Below are 19,836 nucleotides of genomic sequence, written 5' to 3'. Positions count from 1 at the left end.
GACCGTTTCCTGAATGGCGCAAGGTTATCAGAGCGAGTGACCAAAGGAGCCAGGATCAGACCAGGCTGAATCAGAGCCTTCGCTCTGCCCACTGCGCTGTTAGCACCCCTCAGGGCAGCTGGGAGAAGCCCTTGAGGGTGGCCGGACAGGAAGCATGCAGCCGGGGCGCGGGGTGCCCTCCTGCTGACTCCAGCTGACCTCCCAGCCCACAGCAGGCTGGGGTTGGATGTGCAGGTGACGACTCCCAGCACCTTGGGGACACAGAGCAGGACCTCACGGCTGGCCGCCCTTCCTTTCTCCCTTCTCTCGCCTCTGCACCTCCAGCCCTTGGCTCTGAAAAAGCCGTTATTTTGACACTAGGGAGTTAGATGGTAGGGCCCTCAAAACAACGTGGCATTTGTTTGTTTTCACTTGGATTTCTGTGGTTGACAACAACCCAGATAATTAAAGTTGAAATGCCTGACAGAGTTCATTGATTTTCTGCACAGAGCGTGCTGGGTCTTTGCTTTGTAGAAGGGTTGCTGCACTCAGATCACCAGGGAAACAGAACCGGCTTGACTCACCCTGTTTACAGGGAAAGTTCCTTTCAGACGCGGTAAGGAGGGCCCCACGCTCGCTTTGAGCCTCTGAGCCACAGGAAGCGATGTCAGGTCCTCAACGTCATAAGCAGGAAGAATTATTTTCTTTTCTGCAAAAAACTGGGCTTCGTGGGGCCGTAATATCAACCTCTAGTTGCTGGTATTACCATTATTATTATTATTATCATTACCTTTTTATTATTATTTTTTTAGAGCCCAGGCTTCATTAACCAGGAATTGATTCCTTAGTCTGTTGACATTCAAGGCCCTTTCCCCTTTCCTGCTTCACTTCTCTTAAACTGCCTTTTCTATTTCACTGCTGCTTGGTATCTCCATCAGGCACCAAGAACGCCTGGGGAAGAGTGGCAGGGGAAGTAGCCGAGATATGCAGCTTCTTGTTAGTATCTCTGCGGTCCCGTGTTAGGGGAAAGGAGAGCGAGCCATTAGTCAGCTTAAGTAAGCAAGTTTGGAGAACTGTTCTGTGAATTTCCCTTATCTGTACTGCCATTTAGCATGGTGTGGATAAGGATGAGTTCACCTAAAGAGAAAGATAAATACCACAGCAGAGCAACCAGGATAATGAGACCTGAGGTCAGACCATCTATGTCCATATCCCAGCTCCCAGACTTGCTGGCTGTGTGACCTTGGGCAAGTCACTTAGTATCTCTGAGTTTCCTCATCTATAAATGAGAATAATAATAGTACCTATTTCTCAGAGTTGTCACAAGGATTAAATGAGACCAATAACCCATGGAAAGCACTTAGTACAGCATATAATATGTATGCAAAAAAAGTTTGTCATTATTAGAGTATTTTGTTTCAAAGTTTTATTCAAGATCGAACTTCCTTTCCATCCATCAATAAGCAAGAATTCACTGAACACCTGAGAAGGACTGAGCCCCAAGATGGTTACTAAAAGATGCAAAAGAATAAAAAAAGTGAACTGCCTGTCTATAAAGAGCTTGCTTTCTAGTTAAGAAGCCTAAACCAACAGGATATAATTTTTGGAAAAAAAAAAACAGTGTTGTGTAAGGCAACGTTGCAGACTGAAATGATTTTGTTCTTTGGAGCACAACTAAGAGAAGAGAAAGGTATAAAATGTGAACCGGGCAGGCTAAATACAGACAGATGCAGACCCGGAAGGGACCCCAGAAGTCATCTAGTCTTGGCTCTTTGTTTAAAAGATGAAAAAATTCAAGGCTAGCAGGATCCAGTAACTTGGGTGAGCTCCACAGCACGGTGGTAGCAGAGCTGGTAGGGGACTCCTGGTCCTGTAACTCCCAGAGCACGGCTCTTCACATCAAGACTGAAAAAGGAAACAGAGGAGGTGTGGATAAACAAGCCCAGAGAGAAGGCCCATGGCGGGGGGTAGGGCTTGCGCTGAGCCTGAAGCATGGGAAGAACATGGCTGGGAAGAGGGGAGAAGAGGGCATTCCTGACTTCCCCTCGTGCTCTTGAGGGCCTATCACCCATGGATTCCCCTATTCATATCTTTTTTTTTTTTTTTTTTTTTTTTATAAATTTATTTATTTATTTATTTATTTATTTTTAGCTGTGTTGGGTCTTCGTTTCTGTGTGAGGGCTTTCTCTAGTTGTGGCGAGTGGGGGCCACTCTTCATCGCGGTGCGCGGGCCTCTCACTATCGCGGCCCCTCTTGTTGCGGAGCACAGGCTCCAGACGCGCAGGCTCAGTAATTGTGGCTCACGGGCCCAGTTGCTCCGTGGCATGTGGGATCTTCCCAGACCAGGGCTCGAACCTGTGTCCCCTGCATTGGCAGACAGATTCTCAAACACTGCGCCACCAGGGAAGCCCCCCTATTCATATCTTGAACCTATTAAAAGGTTACAGGGATTTCTGTGGTCACCTTTAACCAGGACAGGCTTTCTTTATAGCTTTCTGACACACGCATCAGTAGCAGTAGCATATGAGATACGGTCCTGAATGTATTAATGAGAAACATGGCAGGGATGGTACCATGTAGGCTTGGCCACATGCCCACCTCATTGTGGACATGCAAAGATTTAAAATGCCCATTCTGTACCAGTTACTGCTTTTATGACTTCTTCCATGGAAGCCTCCATTGGCTGTATCCCTTCTCATATACATATCTTTTTTCAAATAACAGTTTATTGAGGTGTAATTGACATGAGTACACTGTACATATTAAAAGTGTACAATTTGATCAGTTTGTTATATGCATATACCTGTGAAACCATTACCACAATCAAGATGATAAATATATCCATCACCTCCAAAAGTTTCCCTGTATTTCTTTGTAATCAATCTCTCCTTCCTGCCCCTTCCTGTCTCTACCCTACTCCCTGGGCCCCAGGTAACCACTGACCTGCTTTCTTGTCACTATAGATTAGTTTCGGTTTTCTAGAACTTTACAGAAACAGAACCATAGACTATGTACTTTTTTCTTGTCTAACTTCTTCCACCCAGCAAAATTATTTTGAGATACATCCCCATTGTTATGTGTATCACTAGTTCATTCCCCTTTACTACTGGGTAAGGTTCCATTGACATACCTTATCCAGAAGCATTCAATTCCTCGTTCATGGCAGGTATCTAGGAGATGAAGGAAGAACTAGTCCTGTCCGTATTTGTCTCCCCCATCCTGTTTTGTTGCAAGCGGGAGAAGTGAGGAGATGGGGAATGGTGTGGAAATCCAAAGGCACTACAGAGAAGAATAACAAAAGGATTAAAGGAACAGAGAGTGGGACTTAGAGGTAAAGGTTAAAGGAGTTGTGAAGCCTGGAAAGGAGAAAGCTGAGGGATCATTTGGGACGATGAATTTTTTCAAATATACAAAAGGTTATTTTTAAAACAGGTAGCCAAATAAGAACTGAACAGGCTCAGTTCAGTTTCATCCTGCAACGAAAAGAGCTGGATGAAATATAAGGGAATGTCCCTGATGGGAAGGTCGAGCAGATCCCCCCTGAAGTGGCTTCAGAGGACCAGGCCTGCAGAAGGGGTGGTGAGATGCAGATTAGCCCTTGGCAGGGTCAGGATCAATTATGGCTCCAAGGTCCATGGCAGATCTTTGATTTTTAAATAGGTTGAGATTTCTTGAGAATTGAAAGCCTTTCAATGCATTCTGAAGGAATGAACTTTATATAACATTTTTCTTCCTGAAACATCTCCTTGCCAGGCCCAAATCCTATAGCTTGAGCCCTCCCTCGTGAGCCAGCCCTAATGTCCCCTTCTCTTCCCCCACCCAGGGACATGCCAGCCCAGGCCCGGGACCTCATGGAGCGAATGAAGAACAGCCCTGTGAGTACAGGACCCTGGGCCACCCCTGGAAGGCGCTCTGTCTGTAGCTGGGGTGGGTGCAAGCCGCCCTAAAAGGGCCCCCTCTGTATCACTGCAGCTCAGGCTCTTGGCTGGCCTTTAAGAGGGGCCAAACGAGCCAAGAGTAGCAGGCCTTGCCGCCAAGACGCCGCCCGTCTCTGCCACCCCCCTCCCCAGGCCCTCCCCCCACCCCCCAGGGCCGGCTGCAGGAGGAGAGAGGGGCAGAGAGTGGACGGAGGTGGCAGGCCTCGGCCTCTGGCACTTTCCACTTTACCCAGGAGCTGGCTTCCAGAGCCCTATTATGTAAACTTTGGCTTCTAAAAATAGGCTGCTCATTCCAACCCTTCCTCCTTCCCGCTAACCCGGCCCCTCTAAACCTCGCCACCAGCACTTTTTTGAACGCTCTGTGTTTATGCCTTGGAACTCAGCGCCTGGAAGGACTCCTATTATGGCGGCGCTGAGCGGAAAGCACGCTCCTCCGGGGGCCTCCCCATCCCCCTCCCACCTCTCAGTCCACGCGGGGCTCCTCCTCCACCCCCCCTCCCTGGACCCAGGCCTGAAGAGAGGCCAGCTCTGGGCTTTTGCTTCTAGATGTGTCTTGTGCCCTCGGCTCCTTTGAAGGCCTTTCGATCCCGTTTTAGGGGTGGGTTAATACACACCACCTCCTCCTGGACTGCAACTTTCTTAAGAGGGTCTCAAAGGGGAAAAGGTCCTCTGTACTGAGTGAGCACACACGTGCACACGCATGCACACACGTGTGCACGCATGCGCGCGCACACACACACACACACACACACACACGCACAGTTCCCTGGCGGAGTCCTTGCCCCAGCACCAGGGTGAGGGCGGGAGAGCCTGCACTTGGCCTCTTCTCTCCACTGTGACACAAAGAGAGGAAAAGGCACTTGGGGGACCGTCTGGCACATGCACGTGCCCCCCACCAAGGCCTAAATGGGATCTTCTGTCCCCTCAGGAAATCAACCTACAGAAAGACTGGAAGCTGATCACCCTCTTCATTGGGAGCAACGATTTGTGCCATTACTGCGAGAATCCGGTAGGCCCCTGAGCAGCCCCCTGGGGGCCCCTGAGAGGGGAGCTGCTGGCCAAGGTCACCATCCAAGCCCAGGGCCCGGACCTCCCTCACAGGAGGCACACGGGCCGGCTCTCCTAGGCACCTGAGTCTGCCCAGGAAGCCCCGGCTCGCACGTGCCAGGAGAGGCCTGCCTTTCCCACTGCTGAGTGGCCGCTGCATTGGTTCCCTGATTCCAGAAGTGTCTGGATGTCCCCACTCTTCAGGCACTGCCAAGGTGGCCTCTCTTATGCACACAAATACTGTTCTCTGGTATCCAGTGGATACCTAGGGAGCCCCACCCTCACCTGCTTGGAGTCCCTGCCCACTTTTTTTGGCGTCTCTTGGTGGTGGGGAGGTTGCAGGGGGGATGAAACAACGTCATAAACGGGGTTGATTCCGCTGAACTAGTCCTGATCGATGGCTTACTGCCCCCTCAAGGACAACACGCGTTGACCAACCTCTGCCGGCCCGGGAACCCAACCCGCTCCTAACGTTGTTTCCAAGGGGAAATATGGCCAGACTTACGAACTGTGGGAAGTAATAACTTTTGGAATACATCTTGTTCTAAGTTGAGGATGTGCTATATTTTATTTGGCCAGAAGAAAAAAAAAAAGTAGCTTCCATAATTCAGAGGTCGTGGTAGAATATTTGACAGTCCCAGGCGGCGGGGAGAAGGCATTTATCATTCCTTTGGCTCAGACACAGTGACCAAATTCTGGATGAGAACCGGCCTCCCCCAACCCAGGAGCTTTCTCCCTCCCTGCCCAGACTCCAGAGGCAGAAGTGACCCAATCCCATGGGGTTTTAAATGCCATTGTGTCCTGCACTCATTGGGGTCCAGGGAGCCAGAAGTGACCCCAGAATACCTGTCCTCATGCAAACAATCAGGGTTATGCTCCTGAGAGCAGCTTTTTGTGGAAAGACCTGGGGCCTCCATCAGGATAAACTCACTCCAGCTACGTTTTAGGAAGGGGCTAAATCAGCCTCCAGTTGGGAGATGGGCCAGAGGAGGAGACCCTTGAGCTGAGTTACAGGGATGGGAGTGAGGGGGAGGCAGTGCAAAGGGTCCCAGGCAGTGGGGCCAGCATGGACCAAAGCCCAGAGGAAAGAGACAGCATGGCCACCAGGGGCCCTGTCCTGGTTGGAGAAGGAGAGGCCGGGGAACGGATGGGACTGGAGTGGCAGTGGGGTCCAGCACTGACAGGCTCTGGGTTAGAGGAGCCGGGAGCAGGGTGGGGTGGGGATTGTTCATGGTACCTAGTAGGGGTCAAGGGATGACTTCTTCCAAGAGACTGTGTCCACCAGCAGTAAGGGCTGGGCTTCCCAGCCCATGCAGTGCCCTCCTGTGCTGGGCCTCAGGCCACTCTCCTCCTCCTCCCAGGAGCTGAGGAGAGCCCCTTGCTTCTTCACAGGAGGCCCACTCAGCCAGGGAGTACATTCGGCACATCCAGCAGGCCCTGGGCATCCTCTACGAGGAGGTAAGACAGCACAGGGGCGGCACGTTCCTGGGTTCTGTTTCCTGGCAGCAGCCAGGCTGTGTGCTCGTTCCTCAGGGGTCATTCCCCGCGTGCATCTAGATGAGTTGTGTTCAGTTAGATGCACACCAAGCAGAGCCCCACCGTGAGCAGGTCCCTGGATGGGATGGGCGGGGGGAGGCAGCTGCCTAGCTCCTCTGTGGGGAAGATTCTAACTGGATCCGACTGCATCTGTTTGGTGGCAAAGAAAGAGCTTGCTTCTGGAGCCAGTCGGCCTGATTTGTAGCCAGGTACTGTGGCTTACTAGCGATGTGGCTTTGGGCAAGTGCCTTGTGTCTCGGTTTCCCAATCTATAAAGCAGGGCCAATAAAGGAGATTCTGTGAGATAATATAAGGCACGTTCCCTCTCTGGGCCTCAGTTTATTTAAAGTTGGGGAGGAGGACATAGATTGTAGATGATCCCCCAAGCTCTTTCCAGCAGTAACCAGTGCCCCCCACAAGTGCCTGGGGACTACTGAAGCCCACCCCTCTGCCCACAGCTTCCAAGGGCTTTCGTCAACGTGGTAGAGGTCATGGAGCTGGCTGGTCTGCACCAGGGCCAAGGTGGGAAATGTGTCATGCCACTGGCAGCCCAGTAAGTAGATGTATGTGGCTCCAGGGGGAGGGCACCTGGGGAGAGCAGGGCTTAGATGTCAGTGGGTGAGACTGATACAGGCGGAGCCAGACCTTCTTGTCTGGGGAGCAGACATCAGCAATTAGCCAGGGGCTTGGAAAACCATTCAGAAATGCTGCTGCCTTATTGAATGCCTACTGTACGCAAGTCGCTTTATTTCCCTGGATCCCAGTTTGCTTTTCTGGAAAGTGAGGCAGACAGTCAAATGACCCGTGAGGGCCCCTGACATTGTCTGTGATGCCAAACTCCAACTTCAGCAAGTTGTTCCTGTTTGTTTGAGAGGCAGCACAAGGCAATGCGCTTGCAAGACAGCTCTATCCGGCCTCAAATCCTGGCTCTGCCATTTTAGGAGCTGTGGGACCTTGTACAAACCACGCAACCTCTCTGGGCCTCTTACTCCTCACTTGGGAGGTAGAGGTGAGGTCTAGCGGAAGTGCATATAAAGTACATGGTCGCTGTGGGGCAGGTGCTCAGGAAATAGTAGCTTTTTTAACGTGCTTGATTGATAGGACTGTCCATGAAAGCCAGGCTTGGAGCTAAGGTGCAATGTGCAAGAATTTCTGTTGGGTCTGGAATTTATTAAAGCTCAGCTGTGACCCTGCAGGAAGTTGCCATCTTCTGAGTCCAGAGGTTCGCCCAGAGTTCCTGTGACTATTGTTAGGGGGGAGGAGATTCTACAGGGAGCTGAGGAGTCCTGTCCTATCTGGGGTCAAATGGATTCGCTGGGAAGGTGACCAGCTGGTCCCTATTCTCGCGTGGAGTGGCCAGTGCTGCCCAAGAGGCCCCTCACTCTGGAGCCCTGCGGGAGAGTCCTAAGCAGCCGAAGGTAGAGAAGGGAGGCCTCAGGAACACGTGGAAGAAAGGCTGGGCCACCTTGGCAGTCTTCCCCAAACCCCAGCCCTCCTGGAGAAACCCCAGGAGCTGCACGCTTGGGAAGGAGCAGTCGGGCGGCCGGGGGAACAGGCAGCCTGTCCGCAGGAGAGCCGGGCATTGGTGCCAGCCCTTCCACCTTCTCTCCCAACAAGCACCTTCTGGACCTCCTGCCCCTGAGTTATGGTTCTGTGATCCGGGCCCAAGAGGAAGCAAGGCTGTGTTTTGGGGACAACTCTGGTGGGGGGGGCAGCCTCCTGGGGGCACCGAGCCTCAGGACTCCTTGTCTCACAGGAGCAACTGCACCTGCCTCCGAGGCTCCCAGGAGAACTCCCTGGAGATGCAAGAACTGAAGACAGTGAACTGGGACTTCCAGGTGACCCTGTCCCCCCACCCCATCTTCTCCCTACCCCCCTCCCATCTTTACTCCTGGAGTGAGGGCTCTACGGAGATCACAGCCCCTGAAATATGTGTCCAGGTGAATCAGACACCAAGGCAGGGGAGGGGAGTGAGAAGCTCAGAAGGGAAGCCGGGGAGAACTCCCACCTCTCAGCTCCCAGAGGGGAGATGGGCTGTGTTCACTGCCCTTGGGCTCCTCCCTCCTTACCTTCTCACGTCCGTCTCTGCTCTTGCCGTGCCCTCCCTTGACCTGCCCGTGCCCTGGGCCTTTCCGCAGTGTATCCATCTCATGCACAGGGCTTGTCTTCTTAACTCTTCCAAGAAGCTTCCCCCCACTAAGTACCCCCGGCAATTTCAGTCAGCACTTCACTGCCCCTAAAGCCCTACGGGGTTTTGATTTTTCCATCTCCCAGATGAATGATAAGCTTCTGGAGGATGAGCACAGCTAGTCTAGCCCTTTTACAGTCCACCTTTTGGCACTTAAGAGATGCAAAGACCATGGATACTCATCCCCCAACGTCACAGGCATTTTGAGGAGCTGGCGTTGAAATGCTCCCCATTTGAACTGAGGCCCCGTGTTCTAATTCACCTCTTCATGAAGTGACAGCAGGGGAGGCCTTGGGCCCAAGCAGACATCAGGGCAGAGCCTGGTGGCGCCCACACCTGGTGCAGACTAAATGGGTGCTCAGGCACTAGAGCAGATCCTCTGAGTCCCTTGCCCCTGACGTGACCCCCCCAAGGCCACAGGAACAGACCGTCTGCCCAGCCTCGCGGGCGGTTAAGCAGCCTCTCTCCCCATCCCCAGAGTGGCCTCTCCAGGCTCTCCTACCAGTACCTGCAGCGTGAGGACTTCGCCGTGGTTGTGCAGCCTTTCTTCCAAAACACTCTTGTCCCCCTGAACGACGTAAGTTGCGGGCGTGTCTGGGAGGTGCGTGTGCAGAGGCCGTATCTTAGGCGATGTATTTCCTTTTCTACATGGGCTTTTTTGGACCATCTCTCTCCAGGAGCGCTCCCAAAGGGTTGCTGTTTCTGCTTTTCCTCCTTTCCCCTGCACCCACCTTTTCTGAGTATAACTTGAACTTAGATGTACTTGGAAAGAAAAGGTGAAAATTAATAGTGACCAAGCTCCCCAGACATGGCCCTGCTATTTGCTGGGTTGGGTTGGGATAAAATGGAAAGCTTCCTAAAAATATTATTCTTCTTTTTCAACCATTAGAGCAGGGATGCTGAAGGAAAAGGGATGTGGACTATAGGTGGCTATAATTTTTAAAAAATAAAAATTCCAAAACCAGGGAATTTCTCCATCAACATCTGAGCCAACTGGCAGCAGAGTTGAAAGGATGAAAGTTGAAATGCCCAGGATGCCGTGGGATGGGGGGGGGGGTAGCAGTGCCCTTGTCCCAGGAAGATAATCCCCTTGCCTTTGGTCACAGAGAGGGGGCGCTGACCTCACCTTCTTCTCCGAGGACTGTTTCCACTTCTCAGAACGCGGGCATGCTGAGATGGCCATCGCTCTCTGGAATAACATGGTCAGTGCCTGAGGGTCGAGTGGGTTTGGGTCAAGGGGACAACCCGAGGATGCTGACTCTTTCCCACAACGAAAAACCTACTGGCTGATGTGGCTCCCTTCTCTTCAAAGCTCCAAATGGCAGCTCACGTATTTGTCCTGACAGATTCTATTCTTTCGGTAATGCCCCAGTGCTATCGGGGGATAACTTTGTCATCAGATAGACTGGATGAAAATACCAGCATCAACCCCTTACTGTGTGACCTTGGGCCAATGATCTCTCTCTGGCCATTTGTATCAATATCTACAAAAACAACAGAAATGACACAGGTCTTAGAAGATTGAGATAATATGTGCACCACACCCAGCACCATAATCCACACAGTCCCAACTATTATTTCTTTAAACATCAAAAAGAAAAGAGCCACTCAGCCTGTTTTCCCAGGCTGCCACCTATTCTAGCCCTAATGGGGAAAAAGGGGACCTTACGAAATGAACATACAGCCCAGAGGCCACAGGGACAACCCGGCCTTGTGCTTTGCTCTGCCCTTTACGGCTGGCCACTCATGACTGGACAGTCAGCTATGTTTGCACAGAGCTCGACCGGTAACCCTGAGCGCTGTATCCACTTGCACGGAGCAAGTGAATGCCTTTCCAACCCACTGGCTTCTTTTGATCTAGGCTCTGCGGGTAACCCGATCCCCACCCCAACCTGCCTGCTCCCTCGTTTCTCCCATGGTGACTGAACAATCCACACGCCTGCTCCTTTCATTGCTGTTTCAGGCCTGCTGCGGCCCCGGCTCCGCAGGCACCACTGTGCAAATATTCCCACACCTGTCAGCTCCGCCAGTGTGGCCAGTATCTTACTCGGCTGACTCACAATATTGTCTTTCTCCTTAGCTACACCACCTCCTCCTCCTCTCAGAACAGCACGTAAGGAGGTTTTCTCCTTGGCCTACTTAATTGCAGACTCAGCCTTCCTCTGCTTTTGTTTTCCTGGTGTTTTCCTCCTGTTGACACCACATTCTGCCCCCTCCTGGAACTTTCGTCATCTCCTGTCAGTCCAGGACTCAGAATTGCAATCAGAATACCTCTGAGTTCCCTCCCAACCCTACCTCCACGGTAGTTTTTTAAATCAATGTTAAAACAATTCCTGAGAGCAGTTATGTTTCTTTTGAAGACTTTTTTGCTTTGAAGTCCAGTTGTCCTTCAGTGGCTGAGTCACTCAATTTCATTCCTTTTAAAATCCCCTCCCCCCACCCCCCACAAAGACTGGATCTCTCTGCCTGGTCCATTTCTCCCCCTGTGACCTCGGGGGAATCCACAGATTCCAAGGAGGGGCAGGAATGCTAAGCCCTTAGCCTTTCCCTCCCAGCATCCCCATCAGGGTATGGTCTTCCTACCTCAGGGCATTCTGAGCCTGAGGACCAGGACCCTCCATAAGTCTCCTGGGAGGTCGATGGCCGTATTGATGACTTGAACATTACAGGGCCCATTGGTCGCATTCTGCATGATTTAATGTAGTTCTGGCCTTTCTCTTCCAAAACAGCTCAGTAGGTCTTCCCATTCACCCAGGTGAGAGGCTTCTGTTTCATAAAAGCAAGTGGAAGGGATTTAGATCTGAAAACAAAAGGTAAACACTGTCATGGAGCCATATTATTAATACTACAAGACTGTCCACAGCTCCCCAACCACCTCTGTCCCAGCCATAACCCAAATTTAAAAAACAACAACAAAAACAAAGCAAAGCAAAACAAACCTAAAATCATCTATGAGTGTGTTATCCTGTGCTATAGGATTTGTGGAAATAATTACAGGGTCCAGTGTTTTCCTCCAAAACCATCTCAGATATAAAGCTATAGCATCATGCCAACTTTTCAGGTCGTCTTCTTCCTGGAATTTTACCCCTGAAGTGACATAAAATAAATGACGAACCGATAGACCTGGAAAGGCTCTTAGAGGTCATCTAGCCAGAATGCTCTGTAACTAAAATACAGAGACATGGAACAATTTGCCCAAGATCACACAGCCAGCTAGTGGCAGAACAAGGATTAGAACACGGGTCTAATTGCCAAGCGTCCTGGCCACAGCACCACCCTGTCTCCCTGCTCCCAGCCTGATAAGCACATGTGTAACCAGTGAATTCATGTCTCATAATTAGAGTCCTATGACACAGTGTCTGCAGGCTTTGGCCGACACCCTGAGTACCCCACTGTGGCAACAAACACACTTGAAACTGTTGCATCTCCTGCCCCTCCTCTCTGAACAGTTTATGCATCCTTCTCCAGAGACTTCTGCAAAGCCAGAAATACCAACGGCACTAGGGAATTTTTTCTCTTCCTTTTTTTCTTTTCTTTTTTTCAAATATTTATTTACCTATCTATCTATCTATCTATCTGGCTGTGCTGGGCCTTAGTTGCAGCATGCGAACTCTTAGTTGCGGCACGTGGGATCTAGTTCCCTGACCAGGGATTGAACCCGGGCTCCCTGCATTGGGCGCTCAGAGTCTTAGCCACTGGACCACCAGGGAAGTCCACTTTTCCTTTTTCTTTTGTCTTCTAATGAACAGTTTTTTCTCCTCTTTTCTGATGCCTATTCCTCTACTGCTGCCTGCTCCCTCTTCTGTGGAAATCTTACTCTCAGCTAACATTAGCGTCTCCCTGGGCGCTGAGTAACAACGCTAGCCTCCTGATTGGTTTCCCTGTCTCCAGGCTTACAGCCATTAGAATAGCTCTGGCTGTGTATTACAGTTATCCGGGGACTCTTAAAAACAATTAATACCTACAACCACTTTGGGAAACCTTGGTATGTCTACTAAAGCTGAACACATGTATTCCCTATGGCCCAAAAATTCTACTCCTACGTATATCTCCCCAACAGAAAGGTATACACAAGGTTCACCAAAAGATGGATACAACAAGAATTTTCATAGCAGCACTATTCATAACCCCCAAACAGGAAACTCCCCAAATGTCTACCCAAAGCAGAAGGGATAAACAAACAGCACATTCATAAAATAGAATACCTCACAGCAATGAGAATAGAACTTCAACAACATGCAACTATATATATAAATTTCAAAAACAAGCAAATAAATACATGGTCTTATTGGGGAGTGGATAGTACTGGAAGAGGGTAGGAGGCAGCTTCTGAGTGTTGATTATATTCTGTTCCTTATCTGGATACTGACTATGTGGGTATGCTCATTTTGTCATAATTTATCAGCAGCTCACTTATGATTTGTACTTGTTTCTAGATGTATGTTAGCTTGAATAAAAAAATTATTTAAAAGAAAAACCAGAAAAAAAAAACCCAAAAACAAAACAAAAACCCACTGCCTGGGCCTCATCCCCAGAAATTCTGACTTTGTCTGGGGTAGCACCTGGGTTCAATACGTTTTAGACACTCCCCAGGTGATATTATTGCATAGGGCTTGCAAACCGCTGCCTTAGATCTCCTCACCCCAGGGCAACCGCATAGTCTGCATAAATGAAATCTGACCAAGTCATGACCCTGCTCTCAAACTTCCAAGGCTGGCCCCTCCCTGAGGAAGAAAGGCCAGGCCCCTTAGCGCAGCACACCAGGCCTTCAGGGACTTGGCCCCAATTAACCTCTCCAGCGGCCGCTCCCATCTCCCTGATTTGCATTTGGCAATCCAGCAAGGAATGAAGTTTCCTGCACCACCCATGCTGTCTCCTGCCTCTGTGTGTTTGCCCTTGCTCATCCCCTTATCTCGGGCTGCCCTTTCAGCCTCCTTCCCCCGGCTAACTCTGACCCACCTCAACACTCAACTCAGGTGCCAGCTTCTACAAGAAGCCTTCTCCGAGTCCCCAGAGCTGGCCCCATGGCACCCTACCTTGTCTCAGTCCTGTCATTTGCCACATCGTTGGTATCCACAGTGTCTGTCTTAGGAAAGGTAGGTTCTAGGGAAAACAATTCCCTTTCTTGTGGCCAGCCCCAGGCCTTTATGCCTCCAGTTCATCCGTCCATCCCCTCAACCACTATTTCCTGAGCACCACTATGTGGGGGGACTGCCCCAGGTGCTGGGAAAAGAGCGTCCCTGCTCTTGGCGAGCTGCCAGTCTAATGGGGAAAAGAGATAAAAAGTAAATAAATCAATGAGGTAATTTCTGACCACATTCATGGCTTACAAATAAATAAGCAGGGTCATGTGACAGAGAGTAACAGTGGGGAGAGGGAGACCTCACCGGAGAGTGACGTGTGAACTGAGAACCGAATGTCGAGAGGCTGCCGGGCACGCAGAGGTCTGGGGCCACAGTGTTGCAGGAAGAGGAAACTGGACCTGTGCGGGCCAGAGTCAGGAAGGAGCTTGAAGTGTGTGAGAAGCGTAAAGGCCAGTGTGCCTGGAGGCAGGGGAGCAAGGTCAGAGGTGGGCAAGAGCAGGGGCCAGGTCCTTGGATGGCTTTCGACGGCGGAGCCATGTGTTCTGGTTTGCCCTCCGGCTGCTGCATAGAGACAGACTAGAAGGAAGCAAGAGAGGAGTTGGAAAGACCATTAGGAAGCTGCTGGAAGTCCAGGTGAGATGTGAAGGTGGCCGGGACCAGGGGATGGCAGTGGGGGAGGAGGGAAGTGGTCAGATTTGGGATGTGTTTTGGACTGGCTGGTGGATGAGGTAGAAGAGGAATAGGGGTGATTCTTCAGTTTAGGGTCAGGGAAACTGGGTGGACAGTTGAGGTATGTAGAGAGAAATAGCGTTGGGAGGGGAAAATCAAAAGTTCTTATTTTGGACATGGTCAGTGTAAGCTGCCTTCCAGAAGTCCACCTACAGGTATCAGGTACCGTGTTAAATGTATGATTCTGGAGCTCAGAGAGAGTCAGAAATGGAGATTTAGGGGGAAAAATACGGGGGTTATTAGCATAGAAGTGGTATTCAAGACCATGGGATTTTCTGAGAGCTCCTAGAGAAAGAACAGGTGGAAAAGAGCAAAGGACCAACCACCAAGCCTGGGGCTTTCTTCCAACTTTTGACCCAACGACTGATGGGAAGGAGAGAAGGGGGAGGTGGGAGGGAAACAAGAGAAGTGTTGTGAAAGGGAGGCATCAACTTTGACAAATTCTGCCGAAAAGTCAAGCAAGATGAAGCCAAAATAAGTGACCACTGAACCTGGCAAGGTCCTTGGTGACCTTGACCAGAGCTGAGTCAAGTGGTAGAGACTGAAGACCTACCGAATGGGTGTTAGAGAGAACGGGAGGTTGGGAAGTGCAACCAGGGGCTACAAACAACTCTTCTAGAGTTATGAGGAGTAATGGTGAAGGCAGCTGGAGGGGAGGTGGGATGGGGAGGGGATTTCAAGGCTGGGAAATAGAGTAGGCTGTGCACCGATGCCGAGGAACCAGTAGAAAGGGAGAAACTGATACAGTCATCAAACCTATATGATCATTACCTTCCTCCACACCAGTTAGTTCCTGGGTTCCTGGAATACCACTGGGACTCAGCCAACCTGATCTGTAGCATTTGTTCTGTCACTAGGTGGTTCTGTTACAGTAGGAAAAATGCTATCTTACCTCCATAAGCCTCCTCCCGCTCACACGTGTTTCATCTTCTCATCTGACGCTCACAACACCAGATGTGGAGTGGTCTGGTCATGGTTTAATGCCCCACCCCTAGCCTGGGGCAGTTCAGGAGCCCACCTAGCACCACACAGCTCATTATCAGCAGAGCCAGGACCCCAGTGGATGTGCCCACCGTGCTCTGTCCAGTCACCGTGGTGACTCTCCCAAGACCAGAGCAGCCCTTCCTCCTCTCATTGTTACTAACAGACAGGTGTAAAAGGCTTTAAGACAACAAAAAGCAAGGTCACGGGTCAGGTGTGGTCATTAGCCGGCATAGTGGACTTTCCCTTCCCTCCTGGGCAGTACCTGGGGTTCAGGAGCCGATGAGGTCAGGAACAGGCAGGGAAGCAGATCATATGATGGGTGGACGCTAGACGTTCAGGACAGAGTCTGGATAAGTGAGTGCCAGGGATCCATTCTCCTTGGTGCTGGCCACGTGCTGCCAGGGGGCAGGCTACTGGCTTAAGATGCTGGGGAGGGAGTCACAGCAGCTTCCAGCTCATTCTCAGAGGGTCCCAGGATCAAAAGCATGAAGCTCCCTGAACCACAGCTGCTCCCCGGGAGGTTTCAAGTAAATCTTTTCAGCTATGCAGAAAACACACGAAAGTAGCTCAAGTGAGAAAATGCCAATTTCTTAAGGTTGACAAGCCAAGCATAGTAATGAATCCTGGTAACCAGTATGTTTTCAAAATTTTCCTGAAATTGACTATCCCCAGACACTTCAAGAAGTTGGTAAATAATGATTATCACCATTTCATAAAGTTGAAAATGCACAGTGTCTGCAGTCAGAACTACCCACAAGGAAAGCAGGAGGTGGAGGTCCTGGGCCCTGCCCTTCCACTCTCTCGCTGCAGCCTCTGGACCGGTCAGTCTCTCCTGGGCCTCAGTGTCCTCCTTAGTAAATCCAGGACACAGACTCAGGGTTGCCCCCTCCTCTGATGGACTCTGACCTGTCAGTCTGTGAGTCAGAAGTCAGGTCCAGCTCTGGCCCCAGGGCCGCTAGTGTCTGCCATGGGTCTTGCCCCTTTGCTGCTTTCAGCTTTGCAAAGGGAGGGAATCTGGTGTGAGATTCTCCTCCCTCCGACAGGGAGGTCTCTCCCAGCTTTGGAGGGAACCAAGGTTTCCTTTTCTCTTTTCAGCTGGAACCCGTGGGTCAAAAGACAACCTCCAACAACTTCACCTATAGCCGAACCAAACTCAAGTGCCCCTCCCCTGTGAGTAAGGTCCTGCCTGTCTGGAGTGGAACAGGTGCCTGGGTTGGGGGAGGGGGGAGGTCCTGGCCATCTGGAGGTACAAAAGTCCCCTGGGAGGCTTTACCATCGTGCACGTTCATTCACGACCATGATTCTCAAATCTCACCTCTCCTGGCTGCCTCGACACTTCTCAGGTCCTCAGGAAGCAGCAGCCAGGAGTGAGGGAAGGGACAAAGGAATGGGTTCACCGAAGCAGGACGAGGCCCGGGGAGGCAGATGAGCGAGCACTGGCCAGAACCTCATTACCCCCATGACCCTGGAGGGTCTGTGGCATCCTCTGTCTTAAACATGCGTCGAGGAGCCCTCCCATGCCAGGCACGCTCCTGGGAAGCTGGGGGTTGGGAAGAAAAGAGAAATAAGACGCCGTGTCTGTTCTGGGTGCCCGCATCCTCTTCCTGGCTTTCCAGCACCACCAGTGTCCAGGCCCACACCGCCCTCACCCGGACCAGGGACAAATCCCCAACCTTGTCTCCCCAGCTCTCCTTTCTCCCTTCTCCGTCCATCCTGTAATCGCTGCCAGACCCAGAATGGCCCACCTGGAAGGAATTCCAGTCTTGTTGAGGCTGTCGAAACCCTTCCCTGGTCCCCGCGCCCACGGAGGAGAGTCCAGACAAGAGGCCCACCTTTCTCTATCACCTTAGGCACACACTCCGCTCCTGGAAAATGGAGCGGCTTCCCAGAGAAGCCCCACGACAGCCCCCGTCTGTGCATCTGCTTCTGCCATCTGCTCCTTCTGGAGGCTCATCCCCCATCTCCGCCTGTGGGAAATTTTCACATGCTGCAAGGCCCAGATGTTGCCCTCTCTGGGCTACTGTTCTCCTTATCTCACCCTACCACTCCCGCCCCAGACACACACATCAGCATTGGTCTCTCTTTTCTGTGCGCACCTCTCACAAGCACTGACCCAGGCTCCTTTGTGATGTGATTGTTTCTGAACATGTCTTATCTCCCACTGGACCGTGAGCGAGCGAGGTCACATCTGAACCCTCAGGCCCTCTCCCAGTTCTAGCACAGGGCTCCACACGGCCACCACGCCACCAGCATTCACCGGGGGGAAGGAAAGGATCCAGGAAGGCAGGCCCTTCACATTTGGGTTCTTAACCTACTGCAGAACCCGCTGTCCTTCCACACCAACCTTCCCCGCTCACTGGCACTCCTGGGATGGGAGGATGGGAATAGCTGTCCAGGGGCGGCCTAGAGGAAACAGAGGTGGGGACTCTGCAAGCTCCCCAGGACTCTCTTCCATGGGTCACCTATCAGTTCCCAATCTTTGAAAACTGAGTTGACAGGAAAGGAGGTTATAGCTGGGTGTTGACCACTTCGGATACCCCTCCTTATTCAGGGGGTTGGGGCACAGTGTGGATGAAGGAGCTTTACAAACAGGGGTGAGCTGTGGAAACAAGGTTTATCGCACCATCTCTGGGGTGGGGACTACGCAAGCCTCAGATGGGTGGTTTTCAGGCCGTGACCCCTGACCCTCTCCTCCTCCACAGGAGCACCCCTACATCCGCACCCTGAGGAACAGTCGGCTGCTCCAAGACCAGGCTAAAGCAGACTCCTCAGTGCCCTCCTGGGCCATGCCAGTGGCAGCAGGAGGCGGCCTTGCGCTTGGTGTCGGCACAGTGATGGCCTGGAGAGCCCTAAGAGGTCGCCAGAGGGAAAATCCTCCCATAAGTCTGAACACTATGAACTTCTAGGCCCTCCAGACCTGTGCGGGCTCTCATCCTGAATTCCCCAGCCACGTTCCTCACCAGCCCTCTACCTTGGCCACCCCTGGCCACTACGGAGGTCACTCGCTTCAACACCTGGTAATGTAGGAAGCCAAAAGGACAGTCACAACTTCTTGGGGCCTGGGACCTATGATCCTGGAATTGGCACATTTAAATAAAGGCCAAAGCCGTTCTATTCTTGGGTTTGCCTGCTTGAAGCTCTCGCCTTCCAACCTGTTGTGTGGCACAGATGTGAGAGCTGGGACCTTTCCTGTCTTGTCTCAGCCAGAGCTGCCCAAGGGATGGCCAACCTGAGCCCAGACTGGCACCCAACAAGCATATCCTCAATCACCAAAACCACTATTTCAAATGTGGGAAAAACCTTGGTCACCAGGGTTTGGCTGGAATTTTGGAGCTTGCCTGCCATCACTCAGTACCATCCAACACATACCTGTTATGCATCTTTTCTGTACCCAGGACAAGGTAGAGCATTGTGGTACCTCCAAGGTTGTGCATGTCACGGCCTGGCCAAGAGACGAACTCTTTCAAAAATACAAGATGCTCTGTGACAGGGTGTGATTCAGTCCTGGGGCAGTGGCAGGTAAATGTGTCTGCTTTCAAGAATAGGAGTTCCTTGGGAAAGGTTTCCTGGAAGAGAGCAATTTTGGAATGTCATTTTAAAAAAGGATTGGGACATGAATACTTCACATATCCTCAACCTGATTTTCTCAAGGTGCTAAATTTAGGAAAGAATTCCTCTTTCTACATTACCAGGTTTATGAGAGAGCTAGAGAGAGTCTGATAACACAGGCTTCCTTCATTCAGCCCCTAGCAGGGGCAAGGCCCTGAGCTGGATGTCTTACACAGATAAGCTCTTTTATTCAGCACAAAAACCCAGGGAGGGGTTGATGAACATTTTTGAAGACAGAAATAGTGACTGCACAACACTGTGAATGTACTAAATGCCACTGAATTGTTCACTTTAAAATGGCTAATTGTATGTCATGGGAATTTCACCTCAATAAAAAACAAACAAAAATCCGTTATCATCAGGATCTAAGTACCTCTCTGACCCCAAAGCCTGAGATGACAAAGAAAATGAGTTAGAATCCCAGATGTACCATTTGAATGTGTGGCTTTCACAGCAAACCCCATCACCAGCCTAAGTCCCAGTTTCTCAGACACCTTATCTATACAATTCGAATGAGACTACCCATTTTGCCTGTCTCCCAGCACTGCTAAAAAACAAGAAGCTGTAGAAAAGTGCTTTGTAACTCTAAAATACTGCACCCACGAAAGTGGGTTGTCTTCTCCTCTACGAAGAGTTGAGCTAGGGTCTAGACTGCTGGGGGTGTGGAGGGGTCCAAAGATGGGTTTGGGAACTGGGGAGTAATGTATGGACGAAGACTGCCTGCCTTCCTCTCATGAAGGGT

The 19,836-nt window shown here is 51.1% G+C and overlaps 1 protein-coding gene across 1 annotated transcript in view; it reads left to right on the top strand.

Moving 5' to 3' along the window:
* Positions 1 to 19,333, top strand: part of PLB1 (phospholipase B1) — a 125,356-nt gene extending 106,023 nt beyond the window's left edge. Inside the window, exons 50-58 of the mRNA XM_036872583.1 lie at positions 3,803 to 3,854; positions 4,846 to 4,926; positions 6,357 to 6,422; positions 6,959 to 7,053; positions 8,257 to 8,338; positions 9,167 to 9,265; positions 9,795 to 9,890; positions 16,581 to 16,655; positions 18,188 to 19,333. Coding sequence (XP_036728478.1) covers positions 3,803 to 3,854; positions 4,846 to 4,926; positions 6,357 to 6,422; positions 6,959 to 7,053; positions 8,257 to 8,338; positions 9,167 to 9,265; positions 9,795 to 9,890; positions 16,581 to 16,655; positions 18,188 to 18,391 — 850 coding nt within the window. The 3' untranslated portion in view covers positions 18,392 to 19,333. The remainder of the gene's footprint in view (positions 1 to 3,802; positions 3,855 to 4,845; positions 4,927 to 6,356; positions 6,423 to 6,958; positions 7,054 to 8,256; positions 8,339 to 9,166; positions 9,266 to 9,794; positions 9,891 to 16,580; positions 16,656 to 18,187) is intronic.
* Positions 19,334 to 19,836: the final 503 nt, after the last annotated feature.

Source organism: Balaenoptera musculus, chromosome 13 (genome assembly GCF_009873245.2).
Source record: "Balaenoptera musculus isolate JJ_BM4_2016_0621 chromosome 13, mBalMus1.pri.v3, whole genome shotgun sequence".
Lineage (NCBI taxonomy): Eukaryota > Metazoa > Chordata > Mammalia > Artiodactyla > Balaenopteridae > Balaenoptera > Balaenoptera musculus.
The sequence above is the reverse complement of the archived record's forward strand: the minus strand, read 5'-3'. Positions and strand labels throughout refer to the sequence as shown.